The sequence below is a fragment of the Dunckerocampus dactyliophorus genome, chromosome 18, assembly GCF_027744805.1.
Source record: "Dunckerocampus dactyliophorus isolate RoL2022-P2 chromosome 18, RoL_Ddac_1.1, whole genome shotgun sequence".
Taxonomy (NCBI): Eukaryota; Metazoa; Chordata; class Actinopteri; order Syngnathiformes; family Syngnathidae; genus Dunckerocampus; species Dunckerocampus dactyliophorus.
The window spans coordinates 6,626,230-6,647,412 of NC_072836.1; the positions used below are offsets into that span (position 1 = coordinate 6,626,230).

Below are 21,183 nucleotides of genomic sequence, written 5' to 3' on the forward strand. Positions count from 1 at the left end.
TATCCAATTTTGGGCAAAGTGATATAATCCACTGGTCACGCAATGTCAACTAGTAGAAAAAGAAGAATTTAAAACGATCTTGGATGAGGTGGAAAACAAGCAATAACTTGGAATTCTGAGTGTATAATCAAAAAATAGCATAAGTGAATTTGCCCATTCACATCCAATGTATAGTGGTTTAACATGTAAATAAGAGTGTAAGAAATTAGAATAAAAATTATACATAGCAGCAAAAATATCTCTAAATTTCTTTTCTTTTTTGCATGTACAGCTGCCAAAGAGGCACCAGTTATATAAAAAAAAAGTTAACAAGGCAAGGCAATGACACCTATATATTCTTTTTATTGTCAGATAAATTAAAACTGGAATCTGTCCTCACATGTACAAAAAAACGTCCCTCTAGATGCCACCAGAATATAAACATAAATATATTAATAACCGACCAAAGGCAATTACTGGATTTGAAATATAATATATTGGAATAATGTATAAGGTTTTGTCCAGCCACTTTAACTTTACAGAGATCATTTTCTAGGAGGCCATTAAAATGTATAGAGAATACTACATTTTTGAGGGGGGGCGGGGTGGGGTCTTGGAGGGGGTCAAGTGTGGAGTGGATTATATCCTCAGTCATAATAATATTAATTAAACAATTTGCATGCTAATAGGGTAACAATTATCGCGGCTTCTGTTGAGAGATTCAGGTTATTACAACATGCCAATCCTGGTGTCAAGGGTCAGGGAGGAAGGAGGAGTTGTGGATTGGGGGGGTGCCAAATTTCAACTCTGATTAAACACCATGTGACACAACCACACTTGGCATAAATACAGTTTGAGAGTGCAGGGACTAAATGAGCAGATCTGATTTGGGATTGTGCAGCATGCACGGCGCATATAAGGCTGTCATTTTTAATTCAGCACTGTTAAAAACACGACAGGTTCACTCTGTGCCCCCCGCCCCATACACACACACTTTAAATGCAGCCATATTTCTGCGGCCAGCATGTTTGTTTTTATGTCCCTGCGAACATGTCTGCTAAATGTTTCATGCCATCAAATCATCATCCATAATAGGGTGCAGAAAAGGTTGCGAGCAATAATAATAATAAAAAAAACACTTGGTGTTTTTATGCATGTGTAAAAAAAAAAAATTCAGCAAGGGGCGACTCCTGCTCAAAGCTCTACCCGCATGCAGGCTCCCCTTCCCGGCTTGCAGGCAGCCCATCCTCCCGGTGGGTCCCCCGTGTAAGCCGCAATGTAGTTCTTATCAAAGCCCTCTTGTCTTGTTGTGACAGCTCTGATATTGTTTATTGAGGTAGATGTCAGCCTTAATTAGCAATCGATACGGGGTGGGTGGAGGGGAGAAAGAGAAGCGCGTCTGTGACGTCACCACCCATTACCGTCTCTCATTGGGTCTCGTATTCCCCACTAGCCCGGGCTAATTATCGGGGAGGTTCATGTGGATAAAGTGGAGCTCATCTCAGCCTTGCACACATCATGCCCCCGCCTCGTCGGCCACACTCGCGTTTGCGTCCCTTTTAAACAAAAAAAAAAAACAACAAATCATAACAATCCCCCCCACCAACATTACCGGCTCTCCAGACGTCGTTCCCCTCCTCTCTCGCCAGCGGGATGATGGACAGCCGGATACTGGAGCCGCCTCACGCCCAGTTCGGAGGCTCCCTCGGCGGCGGAGGCATGGTGGGCTTCCCGTACCACCTGAGCCACCACCACGTCTACGAGCTGGCCACCGGACACCAGCTGCAGTCTGCAGCCGCCGTCCCCTTCTCCATAGACGGATTACTCAATGGGTCGTGCGCGGCGTCGGTGGGCGGCTCCAACCCGCTGCTGGCGTCTGGCTGCGGGATGAACGGAGACAATCAGCCGTACAAGCTGACAGGTAAGCCTCGGTGCTGCCACTGTCATCGCTGCTCTGCATATTGCTTCTTAAACACAGAACAAAGGGATGGGTGTTATTATACTGCACGATTGCTCACAAACAGAACCAGAATCCCTTGCCTCATGATGCATTGCTCAAAAATATGAAGGAATAACACTTTAAATGCAAGAAATGTGCCACTATCTCTTGCAGACACCTCAGACTTAAGATTGCATGCGTTACAACAAAAATCCAGCCCATATTCTGCACGATTCTAGAGAAAAAACATTCTAACTTCATGTTGTGGTCCTGCTGCCAGACTCGGGGGACCCGGACAAGGAGAGTCCCGGGTGCAAGAGGAGAAGAACGCGCACAAATTTCACCGGCTGGCAGCTGGAGGAGCTGGAGAAGGCTTTCAACGAGAGCCACTACCCGGACGTGTTCATGAGGGAGGCTCTGGCCCTCAGGCTGGACCTGATCGAGTCCAGAGTGCAGGTAAAGCTTTTTAGTTGCTTTCATTGTGTGTGTTCAATTTGGTTGAAAATGCAAGGAAATGATCTCACCCTATTTATGATATTGGCCTGTAGACATTTGAAATAATTTGTGTCATTACCTATTAGGCCATTTTGTTAAAACGCTTTTTATGTGTTATTAATGACAGATTATTCCAGTAATATACAATATTTATAGTAAATATTAAATGGCGAGCCAGGTAAAGGTGCTAGCAATGACATGAATTAGTAATAAATGTAGACCAATTTGCTACTACTTGTGTGTAAACACTAAACAACCTGAAACTTGCTATCTTTAGCTTTTCTGTGTTTATTTTGGTGTATTTTCTGCATGAGACTGGGAAATAAAACTACAATAATACATTTGAATTGCGCCCATTAAATAATAATTACATGAATAAATGTAATGTTTGCAGCTGTATTTGGGTTATAAATATTTGTTTGAAAATATTAAATGTACACCTGACAGGAGTTACGAGTGCAGTCACGTTATTGGTTCTTGCAGTGTGTCTGTGTGCACAGATTGGCCAATTAAAAGTCCAATTAAGGGCCCTAGCACGTGACATGACAGCAGGAGCAATTAGTTAATTAAAACATTGTTGCGTTTAATTGATTTGTTGGGAGAGAAAAAAAAATCACACCTGCTTTGTCTCGCCCGATAATGCATGCAGGTCTGGTTCCAGAACCGCCGAGCCAAGTGGAGGAAGAAGGAGAACACCAAAAAAGGTCCGGGCCGACCCGCACACAACGCACACCCGACCACCTGCAGCGGTGAACCCATGGACCCGGAAGAGATCGCCCGGAGAGAACTGGACCGCCTGGAGAAGAAGAAGCGAAAGCAGGAGCGCCGCCTGCTCAAGGCCCAGAATAGGCACCTGCACGGGGATCTATTTCACACCCCGGGATCGGACAGCGACAGCGGCATGTCTCACGTCACTGACAGTGACCACAACAACTCGGCCTCGCATTTGGACCTAGCGTCCAACTCGGTGCACACCCAGAGCCAGAACCAAAAACACTTGGACCAGGACCCTGGCGGCTCCGAGCTGGACTCGGCCGACGCCAGCCACCGCTCGAGCTTGTGCTCCGGCTCCAACCGAACCTCCGGGTTGCAGAAACTGAACCCGTTCAGCGTGGAGAGCCTCCTCTCGGACTCCAGACCCAGACGTAACGCCGCGGCCTTACCCGCCTCCCGGCCCCTCATTGGGAAGGGCCACTTCCTGCTCTATCCCATCACGCAGCCGCTTGGATTCATTGTCCCCCAGACCGCCTTAAAAACGACTACGAACCCTGACAGTGGTTCCGAGATCCCGGTGGGAAGGAACCAAGCGTCCGGCGTGCAGTGCAGCACGTCTTCGGGGTGCAGGAGCACCTCGCCTGGGGACACGGAAAGGGATCAGGCTGGGTCCGGTTCCACCAGTCCTCAGACTGTGACCCACGAACACGGTACACAAGGTGACAAGGAACATCTAGAGGAGAGTCCTGCTTCAGAACCACAGCCGAACGCTCATGAAAAAACGGAATAACTCCATGAGGAACACATTAATTTAAGGCCAAAGCTCAAATTTGCCATTTTAGGTTCTCCTCTCCCTTTGAGTGTGAGTGTCCACATTTTCAAATGTGTCACAAACACAAAAAAATCCTCGAGCTGTAAAAAAAACTATTATACTATTTATATACATATGTGAGGCTTTTTTGTTAAATAAATTTATTGTATACAATCAACACAAAGCGTGTGCGACCTTAAATAGCGATAACACTTCCGGGTAGGGCCAGCCAATCACATGAGAGGATATCTCATGCTGTATTTTGGTATATTGCCTTAACAAATGTATTCATCTATAAGACGAGCACGCGGGCATGCGCGCGCGCCCGCACACACACACACACACACATACACACACTCCAAAAAAAGATGAAATGAGGTTAGGAGCCTGAGGCAAAAAAGGGACCCGCTGCACTCCTGCAGAGTTTTGATATGAAAGTAATTATTTTCCCGGTGGCTACTTTGCGGGGGGAATATGGTTTATTTTAGCTCTAGAGGAAGAAGAAGGGGAGGGGGGCTGGTGTCTTATAATACATTACCGATTGTTGGTGATATGAAATCACATAAACTTCCAGGAATAATAGAATTAGCATGAAAAGGCCGGCTTGTCAAATTGAAATAGGAAAATAATAGCCCCAGCAGCTGCGTGCATGTGTGTATTATTGGATCGTGGGGAGGCATTTTCATGAGCTCCCACTAGACACACACTCTATATATGCGCGTGTGTGTGCACCACCACATGAAGATAGATGTTCGATGATAGCCCCCTCATTGTTGTGTCGCCTCCACGGCCATGTTGGGCTCTTATCAGCCTATTGATCACGCCTGGGCTGTAATGGGCCGGGCTGGGCCGAACGTGCCTATTTACAAAGCAGCAACACATTTGTTCTAATAGGGATGGAGATCCCCTGGGAGGCCGTGCAGGATCTGGGACATCTGCTACCTACACCCCCTGCCCCGTTTTTTTAACCCCCCAATATTAAATCAATCCAAGAAACCCATGTTGATTTTTGAATATTACTGTAATAATATAACACAATATTTTTGGCCATTCATTTGCAAATGGGAAATAATCAAGAGGGCTTTAAGTCAAATTCAGAGCCATAATGTGCCTTGCAAAATCTAAAATATTTACATAAATGTGCACCCTTGCAGCTGTTTGTACAAGGAAGTTGGGGTGGGGGTGGGTGAACATGTGGGGGATTATATGGGTTTAAGTGCTGGTTGGAGGTGCGTGATGCGTATGTGGGGATTTATATGATTATTTTTGTCATTATTATTATTATTATTGTGAGGTTAAGTGGTGCACTCATGGGTACATTAAGTACACGTGCACCTTATCCAATGCAAAAAACGTAGATTAAAAAAAATATTTTCTTTACAAATGCTAATAAAAATGATGTTTGTGTGTGTTGATTGATACTGTTCAAAAGTTATTAATTCAACAATATGTTTATTATTGTGGTTTGCAGTGGTGCAAGACTGCACTAATAGGTGTTTCTACAGTATTTTGGTCACCTTAATAACTTCCTGGGTGGAAGAAAACTGCCACAATAATTCATATTGCCAAATTAATAGCAGTTTCACAGTGTCAATCTAAACTTTAGGATTTCTATTTGTATAAAAGCCTATTTCTAAATTAACTTGGATTATTAGAATTTATAAATTGTCCGACTTGTACGTCAAGAAAAATATTTCCTTTGATTTTTTCCTTGAGGCTCCAATTTGAACTATAGAATAGGGGGTGTGTATTTTATTTTTTAATGTCCGTTCCCTGTACTCTCTGAGGCTATTTGGGATGTGTGCCCAGTTCATCTATAATTCATTAGCAGCCTGAATAGGAGTATCGCTGGCTGCACATTGGTGGCCTTAAGGTGAAATTAGCGATTTGCTTAAGTAGTTAAGCTTTTTCTTGCCTGAGAGCTGCAGGATGCTTGCTTGGAGAGAAGGGGAAAACACCAATCAATGTGTGTTTGCGTGCACAAGGCAAAGGAAGCATGCAGGAAGCCCATGAATCATACTTTATGAATTCAATTTGGGCCCATACAGCCGCAGAAATTTTCAATTTGAACGCCGGGATCATTATGGGGGAAGAGTGTAAATTGTTTTTGCTCTATTATGCATCCGGACGACGTCATTTTTCTCTCTAATTACGGGAGGTGTCAGGTCGGCCTGTCATGCAGACGCTGATTTTCAATTTAACTGATCATGGTGCATTCATTCATTCACACATATACACCCCAACACATTTGATAAATCTGCTATGACTCCAAGCAAGCCTGGAATGCTAAAAGAGAGAAGGAAGGTGGTGGGGGCACAGATTGGCAAAGTAATATGAGGGAAGGGAGAGGAGAGGGGTGCATGCAGCAATAAGTGCAGATCAGGCAGCTAATTTAGCACCTCCTGGTATTTTCCATTTCCATTTCTCATTTCCAACTCTCCAGAGGAGGAGGAGGAGGAGGATGAGGAGGAGGAGGAGGAGGAGAGGCAGCCCAGAGGCAGGAAGGAAGCTGCATGGCCGTGCACTATCATAAGGAGACAGGGGGCTGAGAGTGTGGGGGGGTTACATACGCAGCAAAAGAACCGGCTTGCCTGCAAGCCCCTCATACACTCCCTGCATTAGAATATCAGGCTTAATTAAGGCTAATAGAGTTTTCTCTCAGTGTGTGTTAGTTTTATTTAATAGGAACAAATTAGCGCAATTAATTACGGCCATTAAGACGTGTGGTTTGTCTTGCAGCTGTTTCTCACGTTTCCTTGCACATTTACAAGAAAATAATGATCATATTTGACATAACTGCTCAGGAAAGACCTTTCTAACAATATATTATTATGCAAATCTGTTCAATAAGTGTTTCCAAAAAGTAGATCTTCCATAAAATCAAATGGCACTTGACATTTGGCTTCGTCCTGCAGCAGTGCCTTATTTTTTTAAGGATTATTTCACTCCTCATTCTTATTAATGCACCGGTGGATTTCATCGGTCTTATCTTTCACTCACATACCTGGGATAAGCCTCATATTAACCATCTGCACTGATGATTTTTTTTAATTATATGGGAGAATTTGAGACCCTCTAACAAGAAAGAATGTAGAACTAGACAAATTGATCATTATTATGTTATTTCTGAACTCAATCAAATCAAAATTTGCAAATTAAAAAAAGAAACTGTTCTAAAGAGTGTTATTTGAGTTATAATAAATATCAGAAAATACATGTTTGACGAGTGGTTATACTATATATATATATATATATATATATATTGCATCGTAAGGCCATAGCAGAATATTTATTTAATTGATTTGCTGTAAATCTGTGTTTAAAAAAAAAAAAAAAAAAGAGCTTCCAGGACTAACCTTTAGTTTTTGGGGGCAGTAAAGAAGAAAAAGAAAAGAGAGAATTAGTAAGCTTATAAAATGAGAGCTGAAGTGCATGCATAACCTCATACAGGGATGAAATATATTTCACAAATGCTGACATGAGAGAAATATTTGTCTTGAATAACATTTGGAGAGCCAGCACACATTTACAAAAGCAGCAAGTAATACCCATGCAAATGATCCATACTGATTGAAAGTAAATACAGTGGCTTTACATATAAATAGATTTTTTTTTTTTTAGCTTTGTTTAACATGCAGCAGCTGTTCTTAAATAGTTCATAATAATGATTTGTGGGGGGTGGGGTGCATGTAACACTGAAATATATATAGTATCCGTAGAATATAACGTTTGAAGTAAATCAGTAAATGTGATACAACGTGGTGTCAAAAGTGTGGCCCGGAGACCATTTGTGGCCTGCGGCGTATTTTTTTATTGGCCTGCGGCACATTCTAACAGTACAACTAAACAAGAAAACAGCAAAAATGGAAAAAAAGTTGATACTACTACTAATAATAATACAATGTGTCACCTCAACACAAAAACTGTTTAAAAAAAATAGGCCTATGCTATATAACTTTTTAGCATATACTGTACGTTGGATAGTCACCATAGTGCAAAAAACAGATTTAAGTTTAATGCATTAGGAACACTTTTCGATGTACTTGAGCGTTGTATTGGGAAGGCGTGAGGTTGCGAGTTAGCTAGAGTGGCTATGAATGAGCCAAGTAAAGAAGACAAGCCGTCACCATGCATGTGTGGAAAAAGGGGCTTTAAGAGTTGACATTTTTTTGCACATGAAATGGTGAGTTACACTCTTGTTGCGATTGTGATGCGTGTTATCCCCCGCACCCCCAACACACACACACTTGTCTTCCAGCTGGCGGCTTGACAGAGCTTGACAAACACAAACAAAAGCAGAATACACTCGCCTTTGCATGGCAGATCAGAGCACGACGACGGGCTGTTTGTGTAAACATAATGCACACTTCGTTGCAAATATGGAACAGCATGTATGAAGATTTAGATCTTTTAAAAAAAACACACACACACATATATATATATATATATATATATATATATATATATATATATACAGTATGGCACATTGCAAGGGTGGGATATTCAAGAAAACATCCAGGTTCTACAAGACTTCAAGACTTGTTTGAGCAGAAACAATAAGGAACTGTGCAACCATGAGGGGTCACCACCACAGCAAATCATGTCATACATTACTCAGGAGAACCTTCTGATGCCAGAAGAAGATGGGAAAGAAACTTTGGAGACATGTCCACACTGTAGACAAGTGGAGTTGCTCCTGTTCAGAACTTACAAGACATTTAACATAGTCTTTCGCAAAATCGGGTTCTGGATTTCAGGGGTTCACTTGCAGTCTACAGATGAAGTTTTCGCCCAAACGCACCCTTAACAATCTTCTACTATGTGAAATGGGCTTTTTAAAGATGTTGTAATGGTAGGTCCAGCTTGTTTGAGTACAAAATGTGAGAAAAATGATTTGCCTCACTTGTTTGCATCACTTTTGAAAGAAGAGGAGCTTGCACCCGCCCACCAGCAGGTCATGTCTTTTTTTTTTTTTAAATCCGGCTTTGCTACACATCTACAATACAGCTCTGCTAGCTATCCATCAGTCAGCTACATCATGGGAGACATGGGAGTTTGATCATTTTGTTTTCTTCAGCAAATAGGCTAACCTAGCACGATACTGCTGTTAAAATGTGAGTGTAATGTTAGTACTGTAGCTCATGGAGCTATGCTACTGTTGCTAATGTTTGTGTCCTCCTGTCCCACTCCACTCCCAATTTTACGTTGTCTGTGTTCCCCTGAGAAGCGGCATAGAAAATGGATGGATGGATGTTTTATATGGCATCTATTACACTGGAGTGCAGAGTTACAATACGTAAAAAGTAGATAAAGGGCATGATAAAGGTTTTGGAGAGAGGCGTGGACAAACACAGCTCATTAGCATTAAAGCTGCACACACACAAAACGGTGTGTTACCAGTAGGGCTGACTAAAAGTGCTTTTAAACGGTCTAAATTCCAGGATCAAGCCTAGTTTTTGGATGACACACTTCCAATACACTATTGTTGGACCTCTGACTCTAATTTCAAATAGGTGAAAATCACTATACTGTATGGGACCTTTACACATCAAAAATGTTAATGGACAAACCATATTCTCTATGTCTGCTAAGAATGGATAAAGCACAATGTATAAAACTACACCTCTCTTCTGTCCAGTTTGGAAAAAGTCTTGTAGTAGGTCCCGGTATGCCCTCCCTATTGATGATATAAGACAAATCATTTCTTTTTGTTGGATCAATGTGAACCACCAGTTCAGCTAATGTCGCAGAAGAACAACCACCCTGGAGAACATCCCGAGCAGCAGTCTGAAAGCTTTTGCAAGAATCAAACTACTATTTGGTCAATAGCCAAAGGGCTGGAAGAGAACAAAAAAAGTGTGGCAAGACAATGCAGGCAAGCAAGGTTGTCTCAAATATCAATAAGACATTACAGCGTTGTCAGGGGGTTTGCCTTGGTAAACTAAAAAAAGTCACTGTCACTGAGGAGAACAATGCAAGTGTGGAAGTTTGACTTAACACCTGGAGGCAACCTAACTGAAGCGGTGCCTGAAAATGTCACACTAAACAACAGTGACTCATGTAAAATGTCTCTTAGTTTCAATTGCGACAGCTTTATCAAGCCTGTAATCTAAAACACATGCAAAAATATTGTGGAAACTGAAGTAGCCCGGGAAAAATATGCTTCAGGCAATGCACAATACTTCATAATTTCAATGGCGTCAGGCACACCTCACAAGACTTCAGTGTTCAGTCTGCTTTTTGTGGCTTTTTTATGACACCTTATTCCCAAAATATACAAGAATACAAGAACAACAACACAAGAAGACGAATATAGGACTTTATGTGAAAAAGTGACACAAAACATGCATGTTCAGTTAATAAAGGAGACAGTTTAACCCTGTTACAGATTATTTATTTAGCCATTATTTTCTATGTGTAAAAATGTTCTGAAAGCTGAACTAATCGGAAGTCGTCCAGTGAGGAATGTGACGGAATCTAGCCGTTTAATCCCAAATAGTAAGAAAAGTCAACTTACCGAATTGTAATTTGGCATATTTTCCTTGACGTGTTTGTAAGTAGTGTTTGCGACTGAGACGGCGCGTATAAGCCATTTACCAAAACACACCTCGACTTGAACAGCCGCCATTATGCGGGATCCTGGCAGCGTGTAAATGTTGTCATCAGGGGGGCTTAGCGCTTGCTGGTGATTTGTATGAAAGAGACGAGCATTTTCCTCCGTCGACTTGCTGGGGAAATCTTTGCCCCGGAGGTTAATGAAGTGTGAAGTGTGAAAACTTCCTGAGATGGGATGAGTTAAACAGTGTCCTCAGACGTTAGCGGCGCCACTGTCTACATGTATTTGTGGGTGTCGGTGCTTTATAAGACTTAAATCTGGGGAACAAGACCCCCGTGGGCCATCTGCCGCCACCGCTGGGGCACAACGCCATCTCCTGCGTTCCGGTCGGCCCACGTTAATGGAAAGTGCAATAACAGCTTAGCAACAATTCGGATTGAATTCATGGCATTTACTCACACTTGTTTGCCTGTTCAGTGTTTACCACAATAAAAAGCACTGACAAATTGGTGGTAGGAAAACAATACTGTATTTGCTAAATACTGTATATTTCTCGTTCCGCAAAAAAATGTCTCGTGGGCACTAGGCCTGGGACTCGTGTATTGTCTCGTCTCGTGAACTGAGTGTCTGGTGACACCCCTACCATTAAATTACAATCATAAAGTATCAACTTGTTGGATATAAAGCTGTGACCGATGTTATATCGGCAGTAGATGCAGCAGACCAATGATTATGATGGTGATGTGTAAAAGACAGAAAAAGATATAAAGATAAAAAATAGAGAAGACAATGTTCCCATAGTGAGTAGTGTAGCAAACAATTTGTGTACAGGGCAGACGATATGCCCGTTTTTCGCGGGGGTTTCGTTCCATCGCGAAAAACAAGGGGTGCGACAGCTCAACGCTTGACGAAAAAACATTATCAGTCGGGGTACCACAAGACTTTGCGACATCAAAATTTCTCGTTTGGAGAAAAGCTGTCTCGTGAGAACAGGGCAGCCAGAAGCCAATCACACTGTGAACTATGACATCGCTACTATGAATGGTAATACACTTAATATGGAAGTGGCAGTGTGCGAGTCATTATTAGAAGCGCACATTTAGTGCTTTACACACACCTTAAACCGTGCAATCCAACCTACCTTGGTGTTCCCAGACTCAGTGAGTCCCATGTGGCTGTTTTTCCATCGGAGTTGAACAGCTGTGGCGCCGCAGAAGCTGGAGGAATTCTGCACTTGATCAAAGTTACTTAAGATTTGTCAGATCAAAACACTTAGATCTTCAAACTTGTCTGCACCCTTAATCACCAAGCGGTTCTATTTATGCTCGTTACATTTAGATGAGCAGGAGTGGAGCTCCACCTACGTACCGCAATGCAATGCAGGTCTGAAAGCTGTAAAATCCCCTCCACAATGCAACCCAAACCCTGACCAGTGAAAAGAGCCAGGTAGGTAGAGCTTGGACACACGCTTGGACCTCTGTCGCCTGGCAACATCTTGCCTTCCTGGAGAAACATGCATGGGTGTCCAAAGTGTTTCGAGTGTCAGTCTCAAGGTGTTTGTTATGTAGTGTATATTTGGAATTTATAATTGCTTTATTCATGTAAAACAATCATTTTAAAGCTATAAAATCGTGTTTTGTGTTAACATTTTGAGACTTGTGGCATAACTCTGTCAGTTAACAAAAAACTACAGTCAAGTGCTGATGACATCATAGACTGGCGACAGAGCTGATTTTCAGTTCCTGTTTCCATGAACACCTCACCAGGGAGGCGCCGGGGGTTTTGGGTGGCATCGAGGGCGGCCCCTGGGCGACCTGGTCTTTGGTAGCCAAATCTGGTTCTTGGGACGGTGGTGAACTTTTGCCGTGAATTTTCAACCTTGATGGAAAAACACGCTAACCGGGGCGCACTCTAACCAAGGTTCGACTGTATTACAATTTTAGCTGTGTAACATTACGACTTTACTTCTTTCCTGAATATGGTAGGAAAATGTTGGAAAAATTAACCAATAAAACAAATATGTAAGTGCTAATGTGCAATATCATGCTTTCTTATAATTTGTAATAAAAGAAAGTGACACTACAGGTTCGGGAATACGATTTGGTGATCAGTTAGTCGTTGTCGTCACTTTTAAAAATGTCCCTTACGATGACGTTATTTGCTTTGCTGATGAAATTCTACAAGTGATACGCAAGAAAATTCTTAATAGATTGACAGAAGCTCCCCAGTCAGTTGGTGGCGCTCACACTTTGACCTCCATAATGGTTACAATGCCAGCCTTAGGGAGACTCGACTAATAGACATTTTTGGCTGCAATTAAAAACATTCTGACAAGAGCTCCAAGGCCAGCGTGCCCGAGACCCAGCCTTTCACAATTAAAACGCTATTGCAAATGTTCTTAACACATCAAGGCCAAGACCTCACATCTCACCATTACATGCACATTATTTAATCCCCGGGCGCTCCCTGCTAACTACTGACATATACATGTTCTGTCATGGAGCTCAGCGACAGCACCAGACGCTCCACTCCAGGTCCACTTTTTCATTTAATGGCCCTGGGGGTGCAGGGTGGAAGGGAGGGTTCAACTGGGCCTGAAATGTTCTAAATAAATAAAAAGCGCTCTGCAGAGGAGCATGTTAGGAGCTGTGGTGCGATCGATCACATTAGAACCGAGGAGGTGGTGAGATGTGACAGCCGAGAAACATTTCAATAGTGACGCCGCCGCCTGGCTGAGAGCTTCAGTTAGAATGTACACAAATAAGACAGCAGACACACACACACACACACACACACACACACACACGGCGTGTATCTGTGCTGTAAATGGGTGTGATTAGTCATAAATGAGCTTATTGTGCAGAGACTGGAAGCAAATTAGAGGTGATAGTGGGGGACAATCAATGCTGTTTACCTCTCGGAGGTGTGAGCACATCCATCAGTGGCAAAGACGACGACCGGGGGAGTCCGACTCCTTATCGACGGTCTGAGGAGGACCTGTGGAGGGAACATTTTAACACATATAGCATTTATTTATCTGGTATTGACCAGGAAGTAAGGCTTTCAAAATAAGTGATTACAAAAGGGGGAAAAAAATAACTACCGGAGCATATGTCGGCCTAAAGCGAATCTTAAGCTAGTTTAGAGAAATCCATACATTCACTTTACCTATGGCGGTGATTTAAGTTCCTGAAACACAAAGACAATGGCAATATATAATCATAATAATAGCTATCTCACCAAAATGTCAAAATATTGTAGTTAATGCATCACAGAATATCGTAGCAAGCATGGTCATCGGTGATGACATCAGAGCAATCCAATTGGAAGTGCTATGATCTTTGCTTCATCTATGTTTAATTATGTGACCCATTAGAAAGATAAGATGGGGAAATGCGTGCTAAGATAGCACTTCCTGGAAATGATTCAAAGTTGGACACTTTCCACTTGAATTTGTGACAATGCATTAAAATGTACCAACCAAACATAATATTTCCAGTATAGCCTTAATCTTTCAGGATATTCCTGTTATCTTTAATTTTAAAAAAATTATTAATTCCAGTTAACTAACAATTTGCACGACAATTTGCGGCCGGCTGCACAAGAAAGCAGCAAAAATTGACCAAAAAGTTGAGACTACTACTACTACTACTGCTAACACAATTTGTCACCGACAACACAAAAGCTGTTTAAAAAAACCCCAACCCTAACCCTAACTTCTTAGCATATACTGTAAATTGGATAGTCACCATAGTGTAGATTGTGACTGCTTAAGTTTGTTGTGTGCAAAAAACGGATTTAGGCTTAATGCATCAGGAACACTTTTTGATGTACTTGATTGTAGGTTGTATTCTGAAGACGTGAGGCTACTAGTTAGCTAGAGTGATATGAATGAGCCAAGTAAAAAAGACAAGCCGTCAAGTATTCAACATGTTTGTAGAATGACTACGCTGTAGAAGCATTATGTTAACACTAGTTGCAGATTTTCTATACTGTATAACAGGAGCTCTTTGCTGTGTTCAAGAACCTACTGCAAAAATGCCAACCAAAGACTAGCTATAAATTACCAGCGCAGCCTTCTGTTTTGAAAGACCTACTCCAAAATGCTCGTCAGAAATCCTTTATATGACAAGCTCTGCTGTTTTTAGAAACAGGCTGCAAAAATGTTAGTTTTAAAACAAATTTGCTGGCCGATCTGGTGTCATTTATGGGCCAAATGTGGCCCTCGGAACTCCCGTTGAATAGGACTTTCCGATGATATCTCCCTCAAAAGTCCCATAATTAAACATGAATAAAGCAACACCATCATGAGCTTGAAAAGGGATTTAATTCAAATAAAGTTTGCACCCACTTGCTCACAGGAAGCAGGACTGTCATAAACAGGAAGTGCTAGCTTAGCACGCATTTCCCCATCTTATCTTTCTCATGTGTCACATAATTAAACATAGATGAAGCACAATGTCACTAGGCTGAACACTGTAGTTTTAGTACTCCCATAACTGAACATAAGACTAACTACAGACTGGCTTGGTAACAGGAAGTAGGCCTCTCATAAACAGTCATTGTTAGCCACCCATTAGCTTAGCCCAGTTAGCATTAGCTTAACTTGGGAAAGGTTCCTTAAAATAGTTCTTAAAAATAAAGTAACTTCACTTTCAAGAACATATTCAAGAAGCTTAAATGGGACTGGCAACATTAACAACAGGCACTCGTAAAATGCTTTTTAATTGACTCAACTCACTTTTTGCGCCAAAATGTCGTGCTCCATGGAACATCACCTTGCAATACTGTCAAACAGGACCTGAACACATCCAGTGCATTTTATAGCAAGGGGTGAGCTTGGACTGTACCATGTACGACCACACCTTGATTAATTTCATACAGCACTGTGAGAAGATATAACAGCAGCATATAAACACAATAGGCCCATTTAGCATACTATAAGGCTTGGGAAGTCATGTTCCAAAAAAAAAAAAATTACAGAAGAGGAAAGTAAATTAAGAAAGCACTTGGTTTATTCCATCAGTGTAGCCACTAGGAAGTGTTGGTCAGGGCTTACCAAAACAGGGAAGTAAGGATTGCTCAAAAACTTCACATACAGTACAACAAATGTAACTTAAGTTTTTCTTGCTTATGCAGGCTTAAAAGTATCTAACCATGTGTCAGGTGCATATTAAATACGAAAAGCACTTAGCTTCCCAGTTAGCCTAGCGTAGCCTAGCCCTGTGTGTTGATTAAACTCCACTCGCTAGTGCTGTTGTGCATCGGAAATGGTATTATTCCCAAAACATAGCCACATAACACAATTTGTCAACTCAACTCAAATGCAACAAATAAATACATAACGGCTTGCAACCATAAAGTCAAATTTGTACTGTATTTCATGAGAAGTTGTGTTAGAAATATTATTTACAAATATTTGACATTTTCATTGCTTATTGTTTGATTTATTTATATATTCATATTTTACCATTTTGGGGACAGGCAATATTTAGCGGGAATGCTGGTAATTTATAGTAGTATAATCTAAATAGCATAATCTAAAGCATCCTAATCAATTCTAATTCAGTTAATTTATATTATTATTTATCTAATATATATACAGTATATTGAAAAAGTTAATACCTTTTAAGCAAACCAGGGTATGAATCACTTTGGCTTTTGCTATTCGAGTACTATATTGGAACAAACTATTAGATTTGTTTCGTATGGAAAAAAAGAGGAATCACTTCATCCAGATAAACAGACATCAGTGTCGTAATTGACTTGTTTTTAAACGACGTTATTCTGGAAACTCTCTCCATTAACATGTTAATTAACATAGCAGACACCAATTAAGGGTTAAGACTTTATTATGAATTAGCATAAATTAGCACAACGTCTTTGGAGTCGTGTGTGTATGAGTTGATCAATCCATATTGTCCCACTTGAGAGAACTATCCCAGATGAATAAAGTGTAATTTCCAATTAGAGAGTTTTCAATAAAGTGACCACACCGAGCGTCGTTTCTGACTTTTAAAGCCTCGCTCGCACATCTTAAAGCGCAAATTAATGAACGGAACACGAGAAGGAGGAAATGATTCCTCCTGAGTTCTCTTGGGCAGATAATGATTCTCATCTTTATCAGCGGTTCATCTTCTAAGGTCAAGTGAAAGTGAAAGGGATGCAAACCCCCAGTGTTTCCAATTAAGATGAGAGAGAGAGAGAGAGAGAAAGAGAGCGAGGCGAGCCGCGTTTTACACAGCTGCTTTCTGGCCCCTGAAGTATCCGCGGGCGATAGAAAACAAGGCGATTAAATTATGACACCTCGGAATCATAATGGACTAACCACTGAAAGTGAGATTCTGCAGGAGGATTATCGCCAGCGTGCACATTAGCCCCTTTGCAACTGAACAATTGTGTTTTTTTTCCTGCCGTACACAAACAACTTTCATAAAACACAAATTAAGAATGGGAGCTTGTACGCAGCAATTAATTAGTCATGTTCAGACTTTTTAGCACTGCAAATTTAGACGACATTGTTGACTTACTTACATCAATTTTTTACATCTCCTTAAAGGAGAACTGCACCTTTTTTTTTAATTTTGCTCATCATCCACAATCCTTATGTGAAACATGAACGCATATGTCTTTTTCTTTGCTGTGTGTTTTAAACATATAGAAACAGATAAAAAGAGCTAGGTCATTCCTGCATGTACGGGACATACTTATTCCTCTTATAAAGTCGTCTGAAAAAGTCTTCAAAAAGCACCAACCACGCTGCATTTACGTATAATGTGACGTGCATATTAACCAAGCTACAGCGACATTGTTAGATATTATAATATATCATCACATGGTATGCCTATCGAACTACTTTACTGGCATATTGACACTTAGCCAAACCACACCGGCTAGCTACTAGCTGGCTAGCGTCTAGCTTCCCCACAGACCCGCCCGTAGAGTGTCAGCGTCGCTCTCAGACCACTACCAAAAGGTAAGGCCACTGCTGCTGTGTTTTTATTTCTGAGTTTGGAAAAGTTAACGCTAGTTGTAGGCGTTCGTTTCTACGACGTCGCTATGTGAAATCAGTGCGGCGAGCAAAGAAGTTGTGCTTTGAATGTCCAAAATACGCAAAATACTGTAAGTATTACATGTTATCATGAATGTACCTGTTACTACATGGTAGCAGCATGGATATAAAACCATAAAACCTTGTTGGAGGTTTTTGGAGGTGTTATAACGGCCTTTGTAGACGGAAATTCAGTTATCACGGTTGGGTCTGGAACCAATCAACCTCGATAAACGAGGGATTACTGCACTTGTATTCTGATGCGAGTTGTGTTTCTGTACTGCAGTCAAACCTCGGTTTTTGTGCACCCTACTTATCGTGTGATTCGGCTTTTGAGGACAATCTTTGACAAAATGTCATCCCAGTCTTCGTACACCCTATTGGTTCTCGTACAGCCAAACATTGCGCGAAACAAGCTAGTCTGTTGGAACTGTTTGGTGGAACTGAGCATCCCGTGCATTGGTGACTCTCCCTGGTTTCCTATTGCAAAATAACCCACAAAAAAAGTTGCGAGTACAGGCACTTTGATAGGGTAGGTGAGAAACACTCATGAATTCAAGAAAGAACCTGCGGCAAACTACGAAAGTGGCCTGCACGTGGCTGACCTTGCCAGGATGTACGAGAAGTTAAGTTCCGTCCTGCCACAGAAAGAAATCGAGGAAACTGAAGTTGCGAACGGGGTAAATGTGTTTACAAAACAGAGATCACAAACGATCGAAGATGTTGAGAAATTGAACTTGGTGTGGATCAACGAAAAATAGCCTCCTTTCCATCTTCCATAAGCCAGCAAGAGTCTTCACGAAAGGTAAAAGTGATGTTAAATGTTTATTTATCCATGTCATTTATAATTTATATTAATTCTCATTGTTTTTTCATGTAAAACTGCAATTATTCTCTATAAAATCTATTTTTTGTTAATTTTGTCGGGCGTCTGAAACAGATTAATTGGCTTTGTGTGGGAAAAATTGCAACAATTTTCGTATATTTTGGTTTTCATCGTACATTTTGAAAACAGCTCTGCAAATGCAAATGCCCCCTGTGCCGCACTTTGAACAGCCCTGCCTCACACAGTCCGTTCAGCGACAGTTCCAACTTTTTTCCCCACTGCAAAAACTTCCCACTAGTGGCAATAACAAACCACATTATGTCTATTTCACTGACAGAATCCATTCATCTCTAATTGGTTTAGTGCTCTAAAGAGTCCGTTTTGCTCCAAACAAACAATACGGCAGACAAGGCCGTGCACAAAAAAGCAATCCCTTTGCTGCGGCGGTCCAACAGATGGATGATTTCTCCCGAGTGGAGCTGAGCCGCATTGATTCGGCGACACCGGGTGGATGTCACACGCGCACTCAACAACGCTCAATGACTTTGCCATCCCATTCCCATTTAAATTGCCTCTATGCTTCCTGCGCTGACACCTGTTTAAATCAATGCCTTCCTCGGCAGGTCATGGGTGGAATGCGGTGGAGGCGCACAGCGGACGCTTCCTCAAATCCACTAAAATCAACACAATAATTGAAATATTTTCAAGCTGATTACGCCAAAGCCCCAGGCCCGGGCCGCTTGATAGAAGTACGCTCCCTAGTTGCCAGGGGGAGTAAATCATCTTGCATTATTTGATTTCGCTTACTGATATGAAACCGCTAGTCCCTCCATTAAATGTCTGGCAGTGCAACACCTTGGGGAGGCACGAATGAGGGAGAGAGTGTCGACATAAAATAGTCGGTGGCAACCTTTAAAATAGCATCCCTAACTTCCCCTCTCGGCGGGGCCTCGGCACAAATCTATCTGTTTGTTCCTGAGCAAATAAACAAAGCTCAGCCTCGGCTCTCATTGAAGGAAAACAGAAAAGACAGCAGAATATACCACACGTCTCGCCTTTCTCAGCTCTATTTGGCCAGCGCAACAGCCCCAGAGATAATAGTCAGTCAAATACAATAGCTATGACGGAATAACACACTGTCACAGGAGGTGCATCAACTTGACTTCTGCAGAAGCGCCACAATTTACAGAGTGTCTTCGGAGCAGCCACAAGAAAGAAAGGGTTCACTATGACAACATAATCATCCTCCCTTTGGTCTCGAAACGAGTGCGACACTGCAGACGAGGGGTGGGCGGATCCTTCCAAACATCAATAGTATCAATATCAAGGGGAGTCTCAGCATCAGACGGATGGAAGTTTTTTCACTTCCTGTCTATGTTTATAGTATTTACATGAATATCGGTGTCTATTTGACACACAGCTCGCTCCTCCCCCTCCAAAACCTCAGATGATCTTGATATTCACGTTCACCTCAGATTTTGCAATAAAAGTGACTTGTAATTATTCGATGAAATTTTGCTCCAGAACCCTTCCCAGCTCTCTTCAACTGCAATTGTTCACTCAAAGGAAGCTAACAAGCTAAATGCATAGAAGCACAGGTTTAAGCCCTAAATAAGCGCCACACAAGTATTAAACGTATTTGAAATGATGAAATATACAGGTACTCATTACTAATGAATGATAGTGATGATAGATGCTCGATAGGACTGATGGAATCAGAATTACGGTCTAGCCTTTAGCCGCCTCCGTCTACGTCTATGTCTAAAGGGGCTAGAGTTAGTGGCTCCGCTGCACCGGCTAGCTATCGGGGAAGGAATTTCTCCAAGCCACGTCTACATAATCCACACTGTAGAAGCTAGCACTTCTGTAGCAACTCACACAGAGGGCACCGCCATCTAGCACTGGCGTCACATCGTCATGCTGTACTTTTAATGCTTTATCATCACGTATTTATACATTTTTAAGGTGAATGAAAAAATGAAAATGAAAAAAGTACATTTAACATTCATAACTAACATTCAAGTGTGAAACTCTGTTGGTTAAAAAAGACGTAAAAGCAGCAATAAACCTTGTCTTAACTTTGATGACCAATGATTGAGGTGGTAAAGTTTGTTTTTTTTGTCACACTTTACAATAAGGTACACAAAAATACAGTAGTTACTTCATACTAATGAGGAACTAATGAAGAAATAATGACGAATTAATGACGAAGGCACGTAAATTTAAACTAGTTAATGACGAACTAATGAAGAATGAGGAACTAATGGTAGAGTAGTTACTGAGGAACTAATGAAGAAATAATGTGGAACTAATGACTAAGGCACATAAATTTAGACTAGTTAATGAGGAACTAAAGATTAATGAGGAACTAATGGTAGAGTAGTTACTGAGGAACTAATGAAGAAATAATGTGGAGCTAATGACTAAGGCACATACATTTAGACTAGTTAATGAGGAACTAATGAAGAATTAATAAGGAACTAATGGGTAGAGTAGTTACTGAGGAACTAAGGCACATACATTTAGAGTAGTTACTGAGGAACTAATGAAGAATTCATGAGGAACTGATGGGTAGAGTAGTTACTCAGGAACTAATGAAGAAATAATGTGGAATTAATGACTAAGGCACATAAATTTAGACTAGTTAATGAGGAACTAATGAAGAATAAATGAGGAACTAATGGATAGAGTAGTTACTGAGGAACTAATGCACATACATTTAGAGTAGTTACTGAGGAACTAATGAAGAATTAATGAGGAACTAATGGGTAGAGTAGTTACTGAGGAACTAAAGCACATACATTTAGAGTAG

General features: G+C 41.4%; 2 protein-coding genes across 2 annotated transcripts in view; one reads left to right on the forward strand and one right to left on the reverse strand.

The window, feature by feature from the left end:
• The window catches only part of micall2a (mical-like 2a), a 150,286-nt gene that overhangs the window by 18,562 nt on the left and 110,541 nt on the right, over positions 1-21,183 (reverse strand). The window contains exons 17-20 of the mRNA XM_054760066.1: positions 13,409-13,491; positions 11,863-11,997; positions 11,636-11,722; positions 1,592-1,946 (exon numbers count right to left, since the gene is read on the reverse strand). Coding sequence (XP_054616041.1) covers positions 1,805-1,946; positions 11,636-11,722; positions 11,863-11,997; positions 13,409-13,491 — 447 coding nt within the window. The 3' untranslated portion in view covers positions 1,592-1,804. The remainder of the gene's footprint in view (positions 1-1,591; positions 1,947-11,635; positions 11,723-11,862; positions 11,998-13,408; positions 13,492-21,183) is intronic.
• Positions 3,050-5,083, forward strand: uncx (UNC homeobox). Its single transcript, XM_054759394.1, has one exon. The coding sequence runs from the start codon at positions 3,057-3,059 to the stop codon at positions 3,915-3,917; it is 861 nt and encodes a 286-aa protein (XP_054615369.1). The 5' UTR covers positions 3,050-3,056; the 3' UTR covers positions 3,918-5,083.